Source organism: Sciurus carolinensis, chromosome 10 (assembly GCF_902686445.1).
Source record: "Sciurus carolinensis chromosome 10, mSciCar1.2, whole genome shotgun sequence".
Lineage (NCBI taxonomy): Eukaryota > Metazoa > Chordata > Mammalia > Rodentia > Sciuridae > Sciurus > Sciurus carolinensis.
In genome coordinates this window covers 52862970-52885050 of record NC_062222.1, presented here as the reverse complement: position 1 = coordinate 52885050, position 22081 = coordinate 52862970, and the positions used below count along the sequence as shown (strand labels likewise).

The window sequence follows — 22081 nt, the reverse complement described above, 5'->3', positions numbered from 1 at the left end:
TAGTGACAGCTTTAGTTCTTCTTTTCCTGTTTGTACCCCTTTAATTTCTTTGTCTGTCTAATTGCTCTGGCCAAGTATTTCAAGGACAATGTTGAATAAAAGTGGTGAAAGAGGGCATCCCTGCCTTGTTCCAGATTTTAGAGAGAACACTTTCAGTTTTTCTCCATTAAGAATGATGTTGGCCATGGGCTTAGTGTAGATAGCTTTTTCAATGTTGAGGTAGTGTTTTAAGCATGAAGGGGTACTGTATTTTATCAAACACTTTCTCAGCATCTATTGAAATAATCATGTGATTCTTAACTTTAAGCCTATTGATGTGATTAATTACGTTTGTTGATTTCCGGATGTTGAACCAACCTTTTGCCCTGGAATAAACCCCACATGATGTGCACTATCTTTTTAATATGTTTTTGTATGCAATTTGCCAGTATTTTGTTAAGGATTTTGGGATATTGGTCCAAAGTTTTCTTTCCTTGATGTGTCTTTGTCTAGTTTTGGAATCAGAGTGATACTAGCCTCATAGAATGAATTTGGAAGGGTTCCCTCCTTTTCTATTTCCTGGAATACTTTGAGGAGTATTGGTACCAGTTCTTCTTTAAAGGTCTTGTAGAATTCGGCTGAGAATCCATCTGGTCCTGGGCTTTTCTTGGTTGGTAAGCTTTTGATGGCGTCTTCTATTTCAGTGCTTGAAACTGATCTGTTTAGATTGTGTACGTCTTCCTGATTTGGTTTGGGGCAATCATATGTCTCTCAAAATTTGTCAACGTCTTCGATATTTTCTATTTTGTTTGAGTGTAGATTTTCAAAGTAACTTCTAATTATGTTATGTATTTCAGTGGTGTCTCTCGTGATCTTTCCTTTTTCATCATGAATTCTAGTAATTTGAGATTTCTGTCTCCTCTTTATTAGTGTGGCTAGGGGTTTATCAATTTTGTTTACTTTTTCAAAGAACCAACTTCTTGTTTTGTCAATTTTTTGAATTGTTTCTCTTGTTTCAATTTCATTGATTTCAGCTCTGATTTTAATTATTTCCTGCCTTCTATTTTTAGTGTTGATCTGTTCTTCTTTTTCTAGGACTTTGAGATGTAATGTTAGGTCATTTAGTTGTTGACTCCTTATTTTTTTAATATATGAGCTCAATGCAATGAACTTTCCTCTTAGTACTGCTTTCAGAGTGTCCCAGAGATTTTGATATGTTGTGTCATTGTTCTCATTTACCTCTAAGAATTTTTAAATTTCTTCCCTGATATCTTCTGTTATCATTGCATCATTCAATAGCATATTATTTAGTCTCCAGGTGTATGAGTAGTTTTTGTTTGTTATTTTATCGTTCATTTCTGATTGCATTCCATTATGGTCTGATAGGATACAGGGTAGGATCTCTATTTTTTTGTATTTACTAATGACTTCTTTGTGGCATAGCATATGGTCTATTTTGGAGAAGGATCCATGAGCTGCTGAGAAAAAAGTATATTCGCTCAACAATGGATGAAATACTCTGTAAATATCCATTAACTTCACATCATTGATTGTATTATTGAGTTCTGTAGTTTCTTGGTTCAGTTTTTGTTTGGAGGATCTATCCAGTGGTGAGAGTGGTATGTTAAAGTCTCCCACTATTAATGTGTTTTGGTCTATTTGAGTCTTAAAATTTAGAAGGGTTTGTTTGATGTACATAGATGCTCCATTGTTTGGGGCATAAATATTTAAAATTGTTATATCTTGCTCTTTTATGCTTCCCTGAAGCAGTATGAAATGTCCTTCTTTATCCCTTCTGACTAACTTAGGTTTGAAGTCCACTTTATCTGATATGAGGATGGAGACCCCTGCTTTTTTCACTGGATTCATGTGCATGGTATGTTTTTCTCCATCCTTTTACCTTTAGTCTGTGGATGTCTTTTTCTATGAGATGAGTCTGTTGAAGGCAGCATATTGTTGGGTCTTTCATTTAATCCAATCTGCCAGTCTATGTCTATGTCTTTGATTATTGAGTTTAGGTCATTGACATTCAGGGTTATTATTGTAATATGACTTGTATTCCAGGTCATTTTGGCTTATTTTTGGTTTTTAACTTGACTTGGTTTCTCCTTTGAATGGCTTTTCCTTTAGGGTAGTTCCTCCTCTTGTTGGCTTGTATTGTTGTTTTTCACTTCCTCCTCATGAAATATTTTGCTGAGAATCTTCTGTAGGGCAGGCTTTCTTCAGGTAAATTCTTTTAACTTTTGTTTATCGTGGAAGGATTTTATTTCATCGTCAAATCTGAAGGTTACTTTTTCTGGGTATAGAATTCTTGGTTTGCATCAGTGTTCTTTCAGAGCTCAAAATATATTGTTCCAGGCCCTTCTTGCTTTTAGAGTCTTGGCTGAGAAACCTGCTGATATCCATATCAGTTTCCCCTTATAGGTAATCTGATGTTTTTCTCTCTCAGCCTTTAAAATCCTATCTTTATTTTGTATGTGAGGTATTTTCATTATAATGTGCTTGGTGTGGATCTATTGTAATTTTGTGTGCCTGGTGTTCTGTAAGGCTCTAGTATTTGATTTTCCATTTCATTTTTCAGGTTTGGGAAATTTCCTGATAATATTTTGTTGAACAGGTTGTTCTTGCCTTTGGTTTGTATCTCTATGCCTTCCTCAGTCCCAATAATTCTTAAATTTGATCTTTTCATGATATCCCATGATTCTTGGAAGTTCCGTTCATGACTTCTCAACATCTTCTCAGTTTGTTCAACTGAGAAGAAAATATTTTCAAGATTAAATATTTTGTCTTCATTGTCTGAGATTCTGTCTCCATGTGATCTATTCTGTTGGTGATGCTTTCTATTGAGGTTTTAATTTGGTTTATCATTTCTTTCAAGTATTTCTGTTTTTTTTTTTTTTTTTTCTTTCAGAATTTCTATCTCTTTATTGAATGTTCTTTTGCTTCCTACATTTGCTCTTTTAACTGTTTACTGGAATGGTCATGCAGAGAAAATATAGCTCGTAACTAGATATCCCCTATAAAAACTTTAACATTATTGTAATGAACAGGATGAGTTCAGTTATTATGTACAGTATTTCTAGTTGTGAGCAAGAGGGTGGGGAAGGATGTAGGATGTAAGTTAGTAAATAGAGGTACCTGTCAAAGGGCCTCCAGTCTCCTGTGGGTGTCTCAGGAAGGGAGCTGCCCTTCCAATGATGATGGCCATGCCCTCAGGAACAATTCAAAATGCCTGCACCAGCCTCCAAAGAAGCTGGGGAGCCTGATCGAGGGTGCGCTGAGTCAGCATGGAGGCAGGTGCAGTGTCCCTCAGCAGTAGGGGGCAGGCATGCAGGCTTAGCCTCTGTCCTTGGTGTGTGAGCGGGCGGGGGGACTCAGCCACCACAACCACCTCCGTGTGGGGGGTGGCCAGGCTTAGCGATGGCATTCGAACTAGGTGTCCATTTATTAATTCTTAATAAATTAATACTTCCTGAGCTTTAGGATTCTTCTTGAGGAAGTTGTTGCCAGCAAGTAGGCTCCTTATTATTTCCTTTGAGACAAACTCTCCCTCAGGTGCTCAGGTCAGGCTTGCATGTGTGATCCTCCTGCCTTGGGGTCCAAGTAGAGAGGATTTTAGCCCGTGATGGTTTGACTGTGAGGTGCCCCCACCACCCCTGCCACAAACACACAGGCTCCCGAGCTAGTGCAGGGATGTTTATAGGTGAAGTGATTGGCTGGGAGAGCTGTTCCCTTTAGTCCATCCTAGGTAGAATGGAATGACTTGCTGGTTGCTCTAGGCAGGTGGGACATGGTCGCTTACTTTGGGCCAGGACTCAGTGGGGTCATGTCCCCAACCTTCCCCTCTCTCTGCCTCTTTGCTGCCCTGAGGAGAGAAGCTTTCCTCCCCTGGGCCCTTCCCCCAGGATGGGCTGCCTCTACTTGGGCCCAGAGCAATAGAGTGAGCAATCCATGGACTGAGACCACTGAAACCTTGACTCCCAAGTGAACATTTCCCGCTCTAAGATTCTCTTGTTCAGAGTCTGAGCCACAGTGATGATAAAGTTAGTGAATGCACAGTCATAGGCCATTGTTCCCAGCTTGACAAATAGACTCCTGTTTGTGCTTGTGTGTGTGTGTGTGTGTGTGTGTGTGTTGCTGGGAAGTGAACCTTGTCCTTGGGCATGCTGGAGAAGCACTCTTCAAGTTCACCTCCCATCCCTGTGGTTGGAGCCTCCTGGCCTGACCACGCCCTTGTGGAGTTGGTCCCCACTGGATGTGCCTGTGTGAGGGGAGTCCTTCAGGTCAACCTGAAGGACATTGGATCAGGTCCTCAGGTGTGATGAAGACAGAAAGATCTCTGGGAAAGCAAATCTGTGACAATGATAAAAGCCAGTGACACTTTTGTTTTCTACAAGATGTAAGAGACTGGTGTAGCAGAAAAGCCCAACTTTATTCTGTGGTACCCAACAAGGTGTGTCCACATTAACATTGTGACATCACTGACCGAGGGGGTGGGGCTGGAGAGGCACAGCAGCAGCATTCTCTACACTCGGGAAGCCTCCCTGCCACCGATTCCCATCAGGGTGCTGTTCCTATATCGTGGGAAATAGAAACCCCATGGGAAGCACAAAGAAATATCCATAGGACATACCCAACGTGAGGGGCAAGGGAGTTCAACTGTTTCACTACAAACATTCACCCAGCAGGAGAGAAGGCTGTCCTAGAACGACTGAAGTGGCACTGAACCAAACTTGCCCTGGCCTCCTCATAGGGAAGCAAGCCACGCTGAACCCTGAGCCTACTCGGGTCCCTCAGGACCCCGTCTGTGGTAATCACATCCCAACCATGCCATTTCTGACTAGAGAGACCTTAATTCTTCGTTGGGGAAGTTTGAGCCTAAGGCTGTCCTAGAACGACTGAAGTGGCACTGAACCAAACTTGCCCTGGCCTCCTCATAGGGAAGCAAGCCACGCTGAACCCTGAGCCTACTCGGGTCCCTCAGGACCCCGTCTGTGGTAATCACATCCCAACCATGCCATTTCTGACTAGAGAGACCTTAATTCTTCGTTGGGGAAGTTTGAGCCTGTGTGTGTCTTTGGGGGATAGAATTTAGTCCAGAACACTCCCTGGTCCTACCTGAGAGCTTTTTTCAACAGGTTTTGAATTTTGACACGTAATTTTTCTACACGAATCCATATCATCCTGTGTCTTTCCTGACTTTTCAGTAAAGTGCCTTGTAGAGGACTATTTGTGTCCATATTCAGGATGGACTTTGGTCTGTCTGTTTTGGGTTTCTCTGACGGTTTTATTCTGGCAGCGTCTTTTCTGGTTTGAGGTGGGGTAATTCCAGCTCCACGAAACACACTGGGGATGCTTCCTGTGCTTCTGCTCCCTGGAAATGTTTGTATACAACTGGTGTTAATTCTTCTTCAGAAGTGTGGTAGAACTCTCCAGGGATGTCATCTACACCTGAAGATCTTTTTGGAGCTCCTCATATTAGGAACTTTATTTCCTTGATGTTCACTTGGCTTTCTGGTAAGTAGCAAGCCTGAGAAGGTTTAAGCTCTCCAGTACCCAAAGCCCATGTACTCACTCTCCATGACCTTTAGCAGTGACCAGGAGGAGATGTTTTCAGAGGGTGTGGGGCATGTGGTAAAGTCCCCAGCCCCTGCTGCAGGCAGGCCCACCCCTGCCCACCAGCCACCTCGTGCCTCCCTGCCTATGGGATTTTGGAGGTGATGCCATAGAACACTCTGGAGTCTCCAATACCTTTCCAGATGTGTCTTCTCTCACACCAACCCCCCCATCCCCCCCCCCCCCCCGTGCCACAAACCTCAGGGAGGACCCCCAGACTGGGAAAGGGATTGTCTCTGGTAAAAGCAGTGGAATAAGGTCTACAGTGGTTCAAGGAGAGATTCTGTCTACACTAAGGACAAGAGGAGAGAGGCTCCATGTACCCTGGCTTGAGGTGCCCAAGTCTCTATCTACGCTGTACATTGGCAGGAGGCCCAGTGGTAATGGCCCTGGCCTGGCTGTTGGGCTCCTGACTTTGTCCTGAGGCCTCTCTCTTTTTGTTTTTTGTTTTTTTTCTTTTTAAATTTTCTATTTTGTAACCTGCTTTTTTTAAAAAAAGAGAAAACACTCTTTGGAACAACAATTTTGTTATACAATTGGTGAGGAGGATAAAGTTCTCAGGAACCATCTCTGCCTTCCCATAAGCACAGGAGGAAGGCCAGGGAAGAGCAGGGCAGGGGAAAGTGTCCCAGGGGACAGAGTCTGTGATGTCTGTAGGTGGGGGCAGAGAGTCCTGGAGGGCGCAGACTGGAGTCCACGGAGGGGAAGCCAGGGCCAGCTGATGCTCATCATGGCTGAAGCGCTTTGAGTTCACTTGGGATGGGTGCCCCCTCGATCAGGTCAGATGCTCGAGCTCGGGGACCTCTTGCTGTCTTTTCGTCTGTCTGTCCCATCAGGGCACGTTCCCTGCCATTGTGTGTGTGAACCTATAGGGTCCGTGGCCTCCTTACATGGGTGCCACTCTCCTTGCAGTGGCGGGCCAGCGGAAGCAGGGCACACAGCAGCAGAGTTTTCGAAGGAAGGTGGCCATCCTCCCAGTGACCTGCCTCCAGCCCCTGCTGCTGTCTGAGGATCGGCCGGAGGAAGAACCCTGGGGGGACGAGCTGAGGCCTTCTGCCACCCGCCTGCTGAGGCTGGGCCTGGGGTGCTGGGGCCTACAGGGCACAGGTCCTCGCTGGCAGGCTGGGCTGGGCGGGGCCGAGTGCACACGGAAGAAGCTCAGAGGGACAGCGGACCTGTTGTCACCAGCAGCACAGTTCTGCCCCACGGATCTGGTCTCTGCGGGCTGCTGCTGCTCACCAGCCACCGGAAGGGCAGGCTGGCTGGCACACTTGTTGGCGCGGGGCCTGGGGGCATCTGTGGGAGCCGGGAGAGGCGCGACCACGCGACGGCCCACAGGCCTGGCCTGGAGCTCATGGCCCACCCGCTGGGGTCCCTGGTGCTGGAGGAGGCGGTAGGTAGCCACGGCCTCATCCCACTTCCGCTTGTCCAGGGACACCCAGGCTTCGTAGGGGTCGAAGCCCATGTCCAGCATGAGGGTCAGGATGGTGGGGTCTGGGTGTTTGGGGCGCGGCGGGCTGCCAGGGCTGGGTGGAGGCTGCTGGCCCAGGCTCATCCATGGGTGGCCCATTACCTGCTCGAGGGTGGGCCTCTGGGCCGGGTCCACCGTCAGCATGAGCTGGATGAGGCTGCGGGCCTCGGCGGAGAGGCGCCTGGGGAGGGTGTAGCTACCCCGCAGGATCTGCTTCTGCAGGCCCTTGTCGGTGCACGCCCTGAACGGGAGTCTCCCTGTGAGCAGTTCAAAGAGTGTGACTCCCAGGCTCCAGACATCGGCAGGGGTCCCCTCGAATTCTTGCTGCCGCACCAGCTCGGGCGCCCAGTATGGGAGCGTGCCCCAGGAGGTGCTGAGCCTCTGCCCCGGCGTGAAGGTGAGACTCAGGCCAAAGTCGATGAGCTTCACGCTGCGGCCCCGGGCGTCCAGCACCAGGTTGTGGGGCTTCAGGTCCAGGTGAGCAATGCCCCTGTCGTGGCAGTGGCGCACAGCACACACGGCCTGCGGGAACAACCTGCGGGCCTTCCCCTCCCTCAGGCCACTGGACACCAAGATGGAATGCATCAGATCGCCCCCACCTGCGCGCTCCATCACCATGTACACATTGCGCGGGGTCTCAATGACCTGGAAGAGCTGGATCACATTCGGGTGTTCCAGGGCCATCAACCTCCGCGGTTCGCTCAGTACATGCTGGAGCGCCTCCATCTTGGCCACGACTTTCACCGCCACCACCTCTGTCCCGGTGAGGAGATGGCGGGCCAGGACCACCTGGCTCAAGCCCCCCTGCCCAAGCTTCCTCACCACCTGGTAGTGGTCGGTGAGGGCTGCCTCATAGCAGGAGCTGGGCCCCTGCCGCCCTACTCTACGCTTTCTACTCTGACGGCCAAGCATCCTAAAGTCGGAACACTGACAAAGAACACTAGCTACAACAAACAAACAAACAAACAAAACACCAAAACCAACAATAGACAAAAGACAAAACAAACAAACAAACCAGAGCCCAAATCAAAAAACCAACAGCCAAAAAACCCCAACCACCAACCACCAGTCACCAACCACCAACCACCAGCCACCAACCACCAACCACCAGCCACCAACCACCAAATGCACTAACTAGCTGGGAGTCCGACAGGTTACCAGCAAGAGCTTCCTGTACTTAATGGACGAGGAGCCCAATCCAGCTACCTGCTTATATGGCCGCGGTGGGATGATGCATCACAGTGGCTGCTTGTGAGGTCAGAGCATGAGATGACCCAGTCACCCATGGGCACAGCCCCCACTGGCCTTCTCACTTTGGGGCCTCCAGGATCTTTGCCACTGTCATAATAAGGATAAGCAAGGACCCCAGAAACCTTTTTCTTTCAGGGGGTTATGGAGAATGAAAGTTATACATTTAGAGATTAGAGCTGTGGCATACCCCAGTGGTCTTTTCACCTGGAGTCTGATGAGAATCCCTAGTCACTTGGGGCTCTTACAGGCCGCCTCATCTCTACATGCAAAGTGTTCATTCAATTCCTCCTTCTTCCAACTCAGAATGCTTGGCATCCAAGTCATGGTAGCGCTTTGCTCGCACGGTGATGCTACCCCATAGTGCTCTGTCCCCTAAGATGCTCTAGGGCTTGGCAGTAACACCTGTCGAGAGGGGGGGAGTGTCATCAGCCTCTCCCCACAAAGGTTCGCACTGGATTTCACTCTAGAAACTGTGGGTCGCCAAAAGCAGTGACTGAGAGGATCAAAGTAAGAAAGGATAAAATACCCAGGCGGAGAATCTTAGAACTAGCAAACGTGTCCTTCCCATAAGGGAGGAAATGGCGGTCCCTTCTTGATGCTGTAACAAAGAACCTTGGACTGTGCCATTTATTCGAAATACAAGTCACGTTCCCAGGGTTCTGGAGACTGGCAAGTCCCAGGTCAAGGCACCTTGTTGCTGTGTCCTTGCAGGATGGGAGGGGCAGGAGGCTTGAACTTATTCTCTCATGCCCTGCTTTGGGTTGGTTTTGTTTTGTGTTTTTTGGTTTTTTGACATACTGGCCATTGAAGCCAGGGCTTTGGGTGTGTCAGGTAAGTGTTCTACCACTCTGGTACTTCCACAGATTTTTTATTTTCTGTTTTCTCTCTTATTATTTCCTTTTTTTTTTTTGCAATAGAAGAAGAAAATTATTTGTTTGTAGATAATGTAAACATATCTGGAAAAAGCTAAATACTATACACACAACAATAACCGCAAAAAAAATGTGTTAAAACAAATATTGTAAATTTGCAAGGTACAAAATCAGCATACAAAAATTATTGGCATGCTATACACTAATAATGAGCTATATAAAAATAAATTAAGAAAATAATCTTTCTACAGTAGCATCAAATAGAATAATATACTAATAAACTTAAGGGAGTAAAACTCTTGTACACTGAAAACTATAAATTGTTGATGAATTACATTTTAAAACACACAAATAAAAGGAAAGACATTCATGCTAAAATGTCCACAGTAGTCAAAGAAATCTCTAGAGTCTGTGTAATTTCTGTCTAAATTCCAACACGTTATTATTTTTATTTTTTTAAAGAAAACAGAAAAATGTAATCCTAAAATTCACATGGGACTGTGAATGGTCAAAGGAATCCTGAGAAAGGAAAACAAAACTAGAGGTATCAGAGTTCCTAATTTTTAATTATAGTTCAAATCTGTAGTAACTGCAAAAGTCATTAATGGCACAAAAACTGACATTTAGGCCAATGGAACAGAATACGGAGCCCAGACATAAACCCATGTGCATACAATCAACAAGCATGCCAAGAACATACAATAGGTAAAGGGAAGTCTTTTCAATGATGTTGTTGGAAAAACTTGATACCCACATGACAAAAAGAATGAGATTGTATTCCTATCTTATACCATACAAAATATTGGCTCAAAATGGATTAAATGTTTAAATGTAAAATTGGACCTACATAACACTCAAGAGAAAACATGAAAAAAACTTCATACCACTGGGGATAGTGATGGTTTCTTGGCTATCCCACCAAAAGCACAAGCAGCACAAGCAAACATAGGCAAGTGGAATTACATCAAACCAAAAATGCTACACAGCAAAGGAAGCCAATAACAGAGTGAAAAGACAGCCTATGCAATGAGAGGAAATATTTGCAAACCATATTCCTAATAAGAGACTAATATCTAAAATATATAGAAGACTTCTACAATTCAACAACAACAAAAATAAAAGAAAGAAGGAAAAAGAAAAACTAAGCAAATGAACAAAGGACTTTAGAAAATAGCAGAGAAAGGTCAGATTCAAAAGGGAGGATTAGAGAATGAAGTCACTAACCAAAATGTCCTCCTTAAACTCTGTCAGGGGTGAACCTCTTAGTGTTTACCCTTGACTTTCTGAGTTTGGCTTGCTTTGCTTTTCATAATGCTCTCAAGTTCCCTCCAGTTTCCTGCAAATGCCATAATTTCATACTTCTTTATAACTGACTAAAACTTCATCATGTATACACACCACTCTTCTTTTTTTATAGTAGTCTATTAAGAGACACCTAGGATGGTTCTATAGTTTGGCTATTGTGAACTGTGCTGCTACAAATATGGATATGCCTGTATTGCTGTAGTATGTTGATTTAGTTCTTTAGGATAAATACCAAGAAGTGGTATAACTAGGTCATATGGTAGTTCTATTCCTACTCTTTTGAGGAAACTCCAGACTAATTTCTATAGTGTTTGTACTAATTTATAATCCCACGCAATGGTGCAAAAATGTTCCTTTTCCTCCACATCCTCTCCGACATTTATTATTGTTTGTATTTTTAATGGCTGCCTAACTGGTGTGAGGTAAAATGTCAATGTAGTTTTGATTTGCATTTCCCTAATTGCTAAAGATGTTGAACATGTTTTCATGTTTTTTGGCCATTTGTATTCCTTCTTTTGAGAAACGTCTGCTTAGTTCCTTTGCCCATTTATTGATTGTGTTGTTATTTGAATGATAAATTTTTTGAATTCTTTATTTATTCTGGATATTAGTACTCTGCTAGAAGAAGATCTAAGATTTTATCTCATTCTTTATGCTCTTTCTTCACACTCTTGTTTCCTTTGCTGTACAGAAGCTTTGTAATTTGATGCCATTCCATTTATTAATTCTTTTTTAAAATTTTTAGTTATTTTATTTATCTTTTAATTTTTTTACAGACTGCATTTTGATTCATTGTACACAAATGGGGTACATCATTTCATTTGTATGGTTGTACATGATGTATATTCATACCATTTGTGTAATCATACATGTACCTAGGGTAATGATATCTGTCTCATTCCACCATTTTTCATACCTCCCTCCCTCTCATTTCCTTTTACATAATCTAAAGTTCCCCCTTTCTTCTCTTACTCCCCACCCCCCACCCACATAATATATCATCCTCCACTTATCAGGGAAAACATTCAGCCTTTGGTGTTTTGGGATTGGCTTGTTTCACTTAGCATGATATTTTCCAATTCCATCCATTTATTTGCAAATGCTTTAATATTATTCTTCTTTACGGCTGAATAATATTCCATTGTGTATATATACCAGAGTTTCTTTATCCATTCATCTGTTGTAGGACATCTAGGTTGGTTCCACAATCTAGCTATTGTGAATTGAGCTGCTATAAACATTGATGTGGCTGCATTACTGTAGTATGCTAATTTTAAGCTTTTGGATACCTATCCCTTAGAATTGCTATAAAAATCAAATGAGACAGTTCTATAGAAGCATTTGGTCCACATTGAGCATAAGTGCTTGAAGAATACTAATTATTATTTGGAGATAAGTCAAAATAATACATGTGCATAATACTTGGCTTATGCTAATATATAGGCATAATACTTGGCATATGGAAGGAACTCAGCCAAGAATTCTTTTCCATTTCCCTTCTTTGTGCACAAATAATACCTTTTCTTGTGATAGTGTGTGTGCATGTGTGGTGCTTATGTGACTTGTGAAGGTGGGTATAGTCAGAATTGTTCAAGAAAATGTCCCAGGTCCAAGATATCTGTCCTCAAAAAATTAGTTAAGTGAACTATATTTAAAAAAAATCCTAATTTTCTAGAAAACCCAATCCGTATAGACAAATTTCTAAAAACTCTGTGTTTCATTGTAATTGTATCTTTCTCTTGACATTTAATATACAGATTATCCCTGACTTACAATGGTTTGACTTATGCTTTTACTTCTTTTTTTTTTTTGCGGTGTTGGGGATCGAGCCTAGGACCTTGTGCTTGCAAGGCAAGCACTTTACCGACTGAGCTATATCCCCAGCCCTGCTTTTACTTCTTGAAAGTATAAAACTGATGCACATTCAGTAGAAACCATACTTCAAGTGAGTTTTGACCTTTACCTGGGCTACTGACATGTAAGATATTGCCTTGCATGCTGGCAGCTCCAAGTCAGCCACAGGATCACAGGTAAACACCTGATGCTCTGTAGTGTGCTATGTTTCTAAGCTGTGCTATTTAGTGGGTTAGTGTATGGAATGCATTTTCCACTTATGTTTCCAATTTATGATGGCTTTATCAGGATGTGACCTCATATTAAGTTGAGGAGTACCTGTACATCGTCTCCATTATTTTCTTAGAGTTTTCCCAGTTCCTTATGTTTGGGGAGCAGAAACTGGTAAATGATAAAAAGTATATCAAGATTATATTCTTCTTTGCTTCTTCTTTGTTGGTAAATGGATAGAATTGGAGAATATCATGCTAATTGAAATAAGCCAAACCCAAAAAAACAAAGGCCAAATGTTTTTCCTGATTTGTGGATGCTAATTCACAGTAAGTGGGTGGGGCACTAGGGAAGAATAGAGTTACTTTAGACTAGGTAGAGGGGAGTGAAGGGAGGGAAAGCAGCATGGGGGTAGGAGGGATAATAGAGTGAAACAGACATTATTAATCATGTACATATATGCTGCATGACCAATGTGATCCTACAATATGTACAATCAAAGTGAGAAATTACACTCCATTTGTATATGATTTATCAAAATGCATAAATGTATTCTACTGTCACATATAACTAATTAGAACAAATGAAATTTTTTTGAAAATTATACCAAGAAATTTTTTCAAGAACAAAACACATGGCTTGGGGAGAAGAATAATTTGGCTGAGGAATGATAGGAAGGACACGTGGAGATGAACAATAGGAAGGAGGGTGCTGATTAGAAATAAGGAAGCAATCTGGAGGCAAACTGTTACCTCCTTCACAGTTTTATTCCTGCTCAGTTCTGATTTCATCTTCCGATCAAGACATGTTCACTTTAGTATATCAGGAGTACTCTTTATTGCCTTTAGTACTTAAGTAATTGAAGTTAATCTCTTTGAAGGAGATCCTCAGTTGGATTGAAGTAAGATTGAAAAAGTCATTAGGAGAAAACCAATAACAGGAAACTCTAGGGTGGGTAATGTGGGTATTATACTCTTAGCTCTTACAATATGACCCAATAGGCACAGAAGCTCTGACAAAGCAATGTCTACAAGCCAAATGTTCAGTTCTCACATGCAAAAAACAGGGTTATGCAACAGTATAGGCTTTGCAAGGCTATTGTTTTAAGAAGGAATTAAACAGAGTTTATTTACCTCATTATGCTAGCAATCCACCCCAGGGGGCTTAGCTCATAGATGTCTCCTGAAATGTGGAAGAAATATTTCTGTGAAAGCTCAGCCAGAGATTGAAGTCTGAAAAAGAGAGGGAAGAAAGAAGTCTAAGAAGAGGAAAGTGAAGCAGTCAGGTTTCTGCTTTCTGATTTCCTTTCCTGGGTTTTTGGTTTTTAAGGTACGGTGCAGGGCATAGGCATCTTAGATAAATAAGCAGGATGACACGAGCAGGGCTTTGTAACTCTTTCTCCTATTCATAGGCCAACAATCCAATTTATTACCTAGAGTGCAACATTTTTGAGAGTAAAAGAAGTCATATGGTGCCAATTGGAAGAAACCAGGATTTACTGGACAAACTGAGGCATGTGATTAACCTCCATACCAAGAATGCATAAACAAATCACTTCAGAGGACAGTGGGACTGTCTGATGCAGTGAGTTCCTGGTTGGCCCTCCTGTGTGTCATGAGCTCTGAAAAGAGAGCCTACTAGCTTGGTATTCAGAAGATGCTAGGGAGCAGGCAGGTGGAAAACTCTAGGCCTGGCGTCTGACTGGCTGGAGTAAATGGTAAGTGCCAGTGACCTATGAAGAAATCATAAGCCCCAGAGTTAGCCATGAAGTTTTCAGGAGGATCCTGGCTTACCAGAAGCTGTTAGAACAGAGGTGACCAGAAGGCAAAGGTCTTGCTCCCAGACATGCTGAATACACTAAATAAGGGAGGTCCTCAGGTGTTATTCTCCAGGGACATGTAAGCCGTATGTTCCTCCCCCTTTATTTCTAGGTGTCAATTGAAAAAGAGAGACCGTGGATAGAGTGGCTATATTGGGGACTAAATATTTTTTACTAATAAAAATATTCATAGAAGTTGCATGACCTTTCAAATTATTGGATTGGACTGACATTGTGTAAAAATGCAATTTAGTTTCTATTTCATAGGCAATTTAATTATGAACAAAAAAGGAGCTGTTATTTCTTTTCTTTTTTCTTGGTCCTGGGGATTGAACTCAGGGGTACTCCACCACTGAGCCACATCCCAAGCCCTATTTTATATTTTATTTAGAGACAGGGTCTCACTGAGTTGCTTAGTGTCTCACTTTTATTGAGGGTGGTTTTGAAACTCGTGATCCTACTGCCTCAGCCTCCTGAGCCACTGGGATTACTGGCATGTGTCACCATGCCAGGCTAGGAACTATATTTCTGCAAATGTAAGTTGAACTAAAATTTACGTGACCCTCTGTGCTGCATTTAAAAAACTATATATTTACTGGGAGAGGGCATAGATTCTTTCCATCTCAATGTCATCCTCAAAAATTTAATAGCATTACTATTTTATTAAGTCATTCTCTGAGATCAATACTTTATATGAACTATCAAATCTGAACAACCCCAAGAAATGTTTAAAATAGGCATTATCATCCTATGATATTGGTAAGTTGCCAAAGCTAGGAGAAATTGGAGGGCTTAAGTTCTCCTAGCTCATAGCAATAGAAGTTGGGTCTAGACCAAACTAAAACATCTGCAAGTCTAACATTTTATTTTTCATTCTAAACTGTCTTATTTTATCCCCAGTAGATTGAAATGAATGCATCAGACTGTTAATTACTAAACTGTTTTCATGCTTATATTTTCTTAGCTTCTAGATCCTTACTGGTTTTTCTTGATTGTACCATGTCTGTTTCTTGCATTATTGTCTTTAGACATATCTATTCTTCAAATAAGAATTTATTGAGTGCCTGTTCTATGTTAGGAACTGTTTTAAGTGTCTGAGTTGTATCAGTCAATAAAATCAGTGATGGTCCTTACTCCTTTGGAACTTATTTTCTGTTGATAGAGACAAAAAATAAAATGAGTAACTGTAAACTGTAGCAACAGGTATTAAGTGCAATGCACTAAAAAGTAAAGCAAGATTAAGTGGAATTGGGGATGGAAATGGTTTGCTGTTTGAAAAGATGTAAGAACAGGTTTACTGGGAAAAAATCCATTCTGAGAAAAATCTGAGGGGGTGGGGCCCATGCACCTACCTAGAAGAGCAATTCATGCACAGGGAAGAAGGCAGGGCAAGGACTGTAAAGTCTGTGTAAATGTGCCCAGGGCAGAATGATTGAGATAGTTAGAGAAAACAGGCTTTCTAGGCTTTCTGGGGTGTTATATGAACCAATATTATAGGAACTTGAAAGTCATTGCAAGAAATTTGACAAGATTGCAATAAGATTTTTAAATAACTGCATTCCTTTTAAACACTCAGCATGATTGCAAGCATATACTTTTTTATAAAAAAGTCCTGGTAGTCATTGACATCTGGATACATTATGTTGACATTTTATTGATGTATCACAATCTATTGCAGATTCCCCCATGAGAAAATTATTGGCTTATCTACACAGAGGGACGATTTTAGTTTCTAGACCACTGGGAGTCACAGTTTCTTCCTACCATTTTGGTAATTGGTATTCTTCCTTTTATTTTTTTAAGCCACCTCCAGATCTGGTAATGCCCGGGGCAGACCGAATTCCAAGCATTGTGTTTTCTTCTCTTTCCTACCCTTAAAATTATATTAGATGATCAGGAGGAAGGAGTTAAAGCAACTTTAATCTCATCGATTAGATCTCAGGGTAAAAAGACTAGTGATATTTGATAGCAGGAAAAGCCTTATCTCTAGAGTGCCCTCAGTCCCATGCCCAGGTCAAGCACTTACTGTAGCAAACAAAACTGCTGTTATGTACTTGGATCCTTTGAAATGTCTCGCAAACCATGGAGTCTTCTGAACCTCCCCTGAAGACCTCATGCATTCTGACCCAGCAAGAAAGGACTTGAGGAGCCACCCTTGATGTTCCAAGCATTTCTCTGCTTATCTTATCTTTTTAGTTGATATTATTTAGTAGAGTTTGACACTGGCTAAAATCTCTGATTCATGTCAGCCTGATCTAACAATCTAATTCCATGAGCTCAGTGATAGGAAGGGAATTTTCAAAAATTATTACTTCTAAGAAAGAACAAAAATTTCCACAGGGTCATAGACCCTTTACAAATGCAGAGGCTTAGACATCTTCTGAATAACATTATTTTGAGAAAATTTGACTGCAAATATTTTGAGCAGTCTGAAGACGAATGGCATATAACTAAGCAGTAAGAAAACTAAATAAAAACTAAATATTAGCCAACAGAAAAGGCATATGTGTTATTTTCAGATTCAATAGTCAGGAAAATTGGTTCACCTGAGTAAGTCTCATATTGTTTGAGGCTCCAGACAGTCTTTCCTAAGTTTTATTTTGGAAAATGTATATTTAAAACATATCTTTGAATATGCATCTTTATTCTTTGATGATACATTTCAATTTTTAAAATACCTATAAGTTACTCAGAAAGAAGTGATATGAATAAGGTAGATATCTCTGTATTTGAACAAATGTGTATATACTAATGTGATATTTTTTGAACAGTTTATGAACTAATTATTAAGATAATGCCTAAAGTGAAGCATAAAACTATCTGATAAGAAAGGATTCATCAGAATAAAATTTTACCTTCCCAAGATGATTGCTTTGAAGAAAAAAAAATTAGTCTCTGTTTTTTCTGATTACCTCTGTTGATCATCTTATTTGTAATACCTACTTTGATCACTCCACTTAAAATATGTATTTTTAGTGAAGATCTGTGTTCAATGCATGATTCTCCTTTGTCATTTTTAATAATTGTTATTTATGGACAACAGAATGTCTTAATAATTTTTAGTGTTCTCATAACAATAGGCATCTCAGAGGACAAAGTACAATGTCACACCACAGACCTGTGAGAATAAATGTTAGCTTCTTTTATTAGGAGCCTAATGAATATCTATTGCAATGCGTGTGTGTGTGTGTGTGTGTGTGTGTGTGTATACACACGCATGTACACACAGAACCTTCTTCAAATATCTAGTGATTACAAAAAATAACCCTCCAGTGAGCTACAGTGGCAAAACACTTGCCTAGCATGTGTGAAGCACTGGGTTCAGTCCTCTGCACCATATGAAAATAAACAAACAAAATAAAGACATGCTGTCCATCTACAATTACAAAAAAATAAAATTTAAAAATTAACCCTCTGAAGATTTTCTTCTGTGTAATGTAAACAATTTGCTAATTACGCTTTCTCTACATTTGAGCACAATGATCTACTTTCTGTTGAATACTTACAATTCTCTTACCAAAAAAAAGGAGTAATAAATTTAGGAGTAACTTACACAAAGGTTAAGATGAGCTAGATAGTTCTGAAAAAACCTAAAAAGTACTCATTCTACATCATGCTGTGCATGAGATAACATTTAAATGTGTATGGTATCGGTGTGTGTTTGTGTACATAAATATTATACACAAACTATTTTTAACTCAAATATTGTAGAGGAAAATATAAAATATTGATGTGAGCATCAATTGGGGGTCCTCTGAAGAGATGACACTGAGAGAAAATTACCAGTTCAAGAAGTTGGTTGTATTAATCTATGAAGAAAACCAGGGAGGAAGCAGATTTGACACCTACAAAAGCAAAGTGGGAAGGGTTGAACCAAGTGGTGTAGGAAGAACCTCAGACTGTGGTGAGGATGTGATTGAATCTTGGACAAACCAACAGGGTGCTCTACATCAGAGACACCTAATAGTGGAGTCTGGTGGTAGGCACAAAGTACTGGGTCTCAGTGTGTGCACCACATACATGTGCGGCTGAGAGCTATAGGGAAAGAGGTAGTTTCTGCTCAAAAGCTGAGGTGAATACTGAAACACCAACAGTTGGAGAATGTCAGCAGCTGCATTCCTGGAGGCTTAATGGTGAATTGAAGATAGATAATGAGTAGCATATCTCCATGACTGCCACTGTGTGTGTATGTGTGTGTGTGTGTGTGTGTGTGTGTGTGTGTGTACATAACTATGGCCAAATTAGAACTGAAACAAGAAAATGATCTATCCTTGAGAGCCTATTATTTTGTGATATTTACAATTCATATACACAGATGATATAAGATTTGCTGATAATCTTGGAGAAAAATACATGTAGTTGGCTTGATTTGTGTCACTTTATAGAGATATATATTATTGAAAAGTCCCATAATCATGACCAATGTTTCTTGCTGTCAGGACTAGGTAGACTTGAAGACCAGGAGAAGACTGAAAGTGGGTATCTGGAATCAAATGACACACTGCAGAGCAAGTATAATCACGCCATCTCCATTCATTTTCCTCTTCATATTGGAGTAGATGACATGAAGAAGGTAAAAGGAGAGGGAGCAGAGGATTTGGGGGGCAGGCCCAGAATGGCCATCGTTAGGCTCCCTCACAGAAGCTTCCTGCTGAACTGTGTTTTCAGTGTGTAGTCAAGGTCACAAACACTATGATTCAGCATATTTTCAAAGCCATAAACTTTTGCTTGTGAGCATGTGTCCACTGATGTAACCTGTTGGCATATAACAAAGGCCCACTAAAAATACTTGGGGCAAAATGGTACTTTCTGGGGGCTAAATGGAACTGATTGGGGCAAAAAAAAGCTGGAACTGGAGGCTGGAGGCTATTAGCACATCCGAATCAAGCATGTCTACCATCCCAACTGCATCTTGCATCTTCTTCCATCTGGAATCAAATGACACAGATCCCGAATCTGTTTCCCAGGGTCTGAGCTGCTGTACAAGGATACTCTGTAATTTAGAGTTTACCTTTGTCCAGAAGTAGGAAAATAAAAAGACTCTGAAAGAAGAACTGGATTGTGATCTTCTTTATTTCCTTGATTATTGACTTATCTATACCAACTGTGTCTAACATAAATGGAATCAATTTAGAAGAAAGTCTGTATTAATTATTAAACTCTCTGCCATCAATATTTGTTATTTTAATTTTATGAACAGCTTGTAAAAAACATTTAGCATGTTTAGACTTTGTGTTACCAAGAATAGTAAACAGACTGGATTGGCATAACAAATAGGCGGGTGTACAGATGGTGGAGAGCTTTGTAAGTAAGAAAATATTTTTAGGTGATTTTCTACTGGATTTGTTTGTGCCCATGTAAAGGAAAATAAAAGAGTATATGTAACATATTTAGATAAAAAAACACAGAAATATATTGGATTTACAGATATTTTTCTTTTAAAAAATTAGCCTAATAATTATTAAATGTTGATGCGATTTTATGTATAAATTTTTGAAAAGAACTGTAAGTATATAGATATTCCATACAGTCTAATGTGATTTATGAAGCTACAATGTTCAAAATATTCTCTAAATTAATTACCAGATATTTATTTGGTGCCCTATGTATGATGCAGAACTTGGAATCACACTGTGTGGCACTCACAAAACAAATAATATATAGTCCCCAATGAACCTCTAATCTATTTGGTCAGATAAAAGTTGGACATTGAAAAATGGGCAGGCTTTGCAAATATGTCAAAGAAGAAACAGAAAAAACTGAGTAAGGGGATGGGGATATTGCTCAGTTGGTAGAGTGCTTGCCCTGGGTTCAATCGCCAGCACCAAAAAAAAGAGTAAGTACAATTAGAGACCTTGATTGGCATCATTATGTTACATACACATTGAGAGACTGATCTCATTTGGTTAGATGTTGGGAGAGGAAAGTGAAAGTAATATGAATAATTTGACTCTGGAGTCTAACTTATGAAGGTATGATTGTGATAATAAAATGTACTTGGGGGTAGGTTTTACTATTATCAACTCAAGCATAATTGTCCACGGTTTCCCTATTATTCTACCTCTTCTATGGAGGTTCAACTCTTCATTTTGGAAAGATTATAAATGCTTTGGACTGTTCAGAAAGGTTAGTCTACATGGGAGAGTTCAGATGAGACCCAGCAAATTTCCATCTGTAAATGGAAGACCCCCACTAGGAAGCTGCACAGGCAAACTTATTAGACCTTCACCTCACAAGACTGGGCAGTAAGCTTGCCTTGGCTCCCTCCCTCCTGACCCTGTAGCTGGTCTGGATCATGCTTGCAGGCTATAGGTGAAATTTCACTCTTCTTCCTAGAGTCCTCAGGTCCTGTCTTCAGCATTTTATTTGAGGCTCCATAGATACCCTACAGAATCAATTCCATGAAATTCTCCTTCCTCCTGGGTCTACCTGATTTTCATTTAGCCTTGTCTGAGTAGGATTGTCAAGGCTTCCCTTGTCTCTTTCAAATCTGCTTTTAGGCACAAACTGTGCTTTGCTTCTTTCTGATTCTCAAGATTCTTTTCTTCCCTTAATAATCTTGGTTCCTGCAATTTTAAAAAAAAGTTTTCTGTTTTTGGTTATGATATAGGTTTAATATTCCATTTTAAGTTAGTAGCAGTAAGAGCAAAAATTGAGAGCTTCTTGTGATTCTTACTCCTGCTTCACGGTCTAATCTCAGTAAGACAAAGTAGATTTGAGTATCACATATAGGAAGTAATGTAAAAGTAATATCTCAACCTATTATTTCACTATGTAATAATAATAGTTTTATGGACACTCTGTCTATGCCTGACAAAACTTATAAATTATCTCATTTAACCCATTTTGTCCCATTATCCCAGATGTAGAACTACTTAAAAAGACTTAAATTGAGTAACAATATTCCACTTATGGTAACTCTAATATTTATTAAATATTTGAATATTTATTATGTTCAGAGATTAAAAACTTGAGATTTAATAGGTTAAGCATTGCTACAGTTTTAAGGTGGGGCTGTCTGTATTTGGCAGGTAAAGATAGCTGACCTCTGAAAAGTTAATATCTTGTCAAGTTCACAGAGTTGGTAAGTCATTGGAGAAACTCAGACTCAAATATAGGAAGCCGCCCCATAGTCTTTGCTCTTGCTGGCTGTGCTCTCCAATATTTTCTTTATCAAGGGATTAACATAATTATAGAAGTGTTTTTGGAAGATTAGTCTGACATCTGTGTGACAGCCCAGAGAGAGGATTATTAGTGTGGAGGTTATTTTTGTCTTTCAAAATGTCAAGTGCTGTGGCCCTAAGCTAAAGTGGAGATCCTAGGTGTTCAGTCTAGTGGACCAGGGTAGGTAGTGTGAGCCACATGAAAAGGCAAAGAAATGGAAAATTCTAAAGTTAAGAAATAAATAGGAAAATATATAGTAGAAGTGTTTCCCAAATTTCCTTGACCATGAAATCACTTGGAACACTAGTTTAAAATATAGAATTTGGAGTCTGACCCAACCAGTCTGTCAGAAAATAGGTTTCCTTTCTTTTTTTAATAAGCAACATGTCCTTTATTAGGTGAATAACTATGGCTTATGTCATTTGTAACCCTTCATCATTAGTATTAACATGTAACACCACTCAGCAATAAGAAGGAACAAACATGTCATACTTGCAACAACTTGTATGTATTTTTAGGCATCATTAAGTTAAAAAAAAA

At 40.6% G+C, this 22081-nt stretch overlaps 1 protein-coding gene across 1 annotated transcript; it reads right to left on the bottom strand.

Annotated features, from left to right (window-relative positions):
- Positions 1–6481: 6481 nt before the first annotated feature.
- LOC124994191 (sperm motility kinase 2B-like) lies at positions 6482–8641 on the bottom strand. The gene is made up of 2 exons (XM_047565996.1): positions 8563–8641; positions 6482–8010 (listed from the first exon to the last, which is right to left on the bottom strand). Exons 1-2 carry the CDS (start codon positions 8639–8641, stop codon positions 6482–6484), a joined length of 1608 nt encoding a protein of 535 aa, XP_047421952.1.
- Positions 8642–22081: the final 13440 nt, after the last annotated feature.

Coding starts and splice junctions, on each gene's coding strand:
- LOC124994191 (XM_047565996.1), bottom strand. CDS start 8,641: ATGACTTGGATGCCAAGCATTCTGAGTTGGAAGAAGGAGGAATTGAAT. Junction 8,011..8,562: donor ATGTAGAGATGAGGCGGCCT/GTAAGAGCCCCA, acceptor TGTTTGTTGTAG/CTAGTGTTCTTTGTCAGTGT.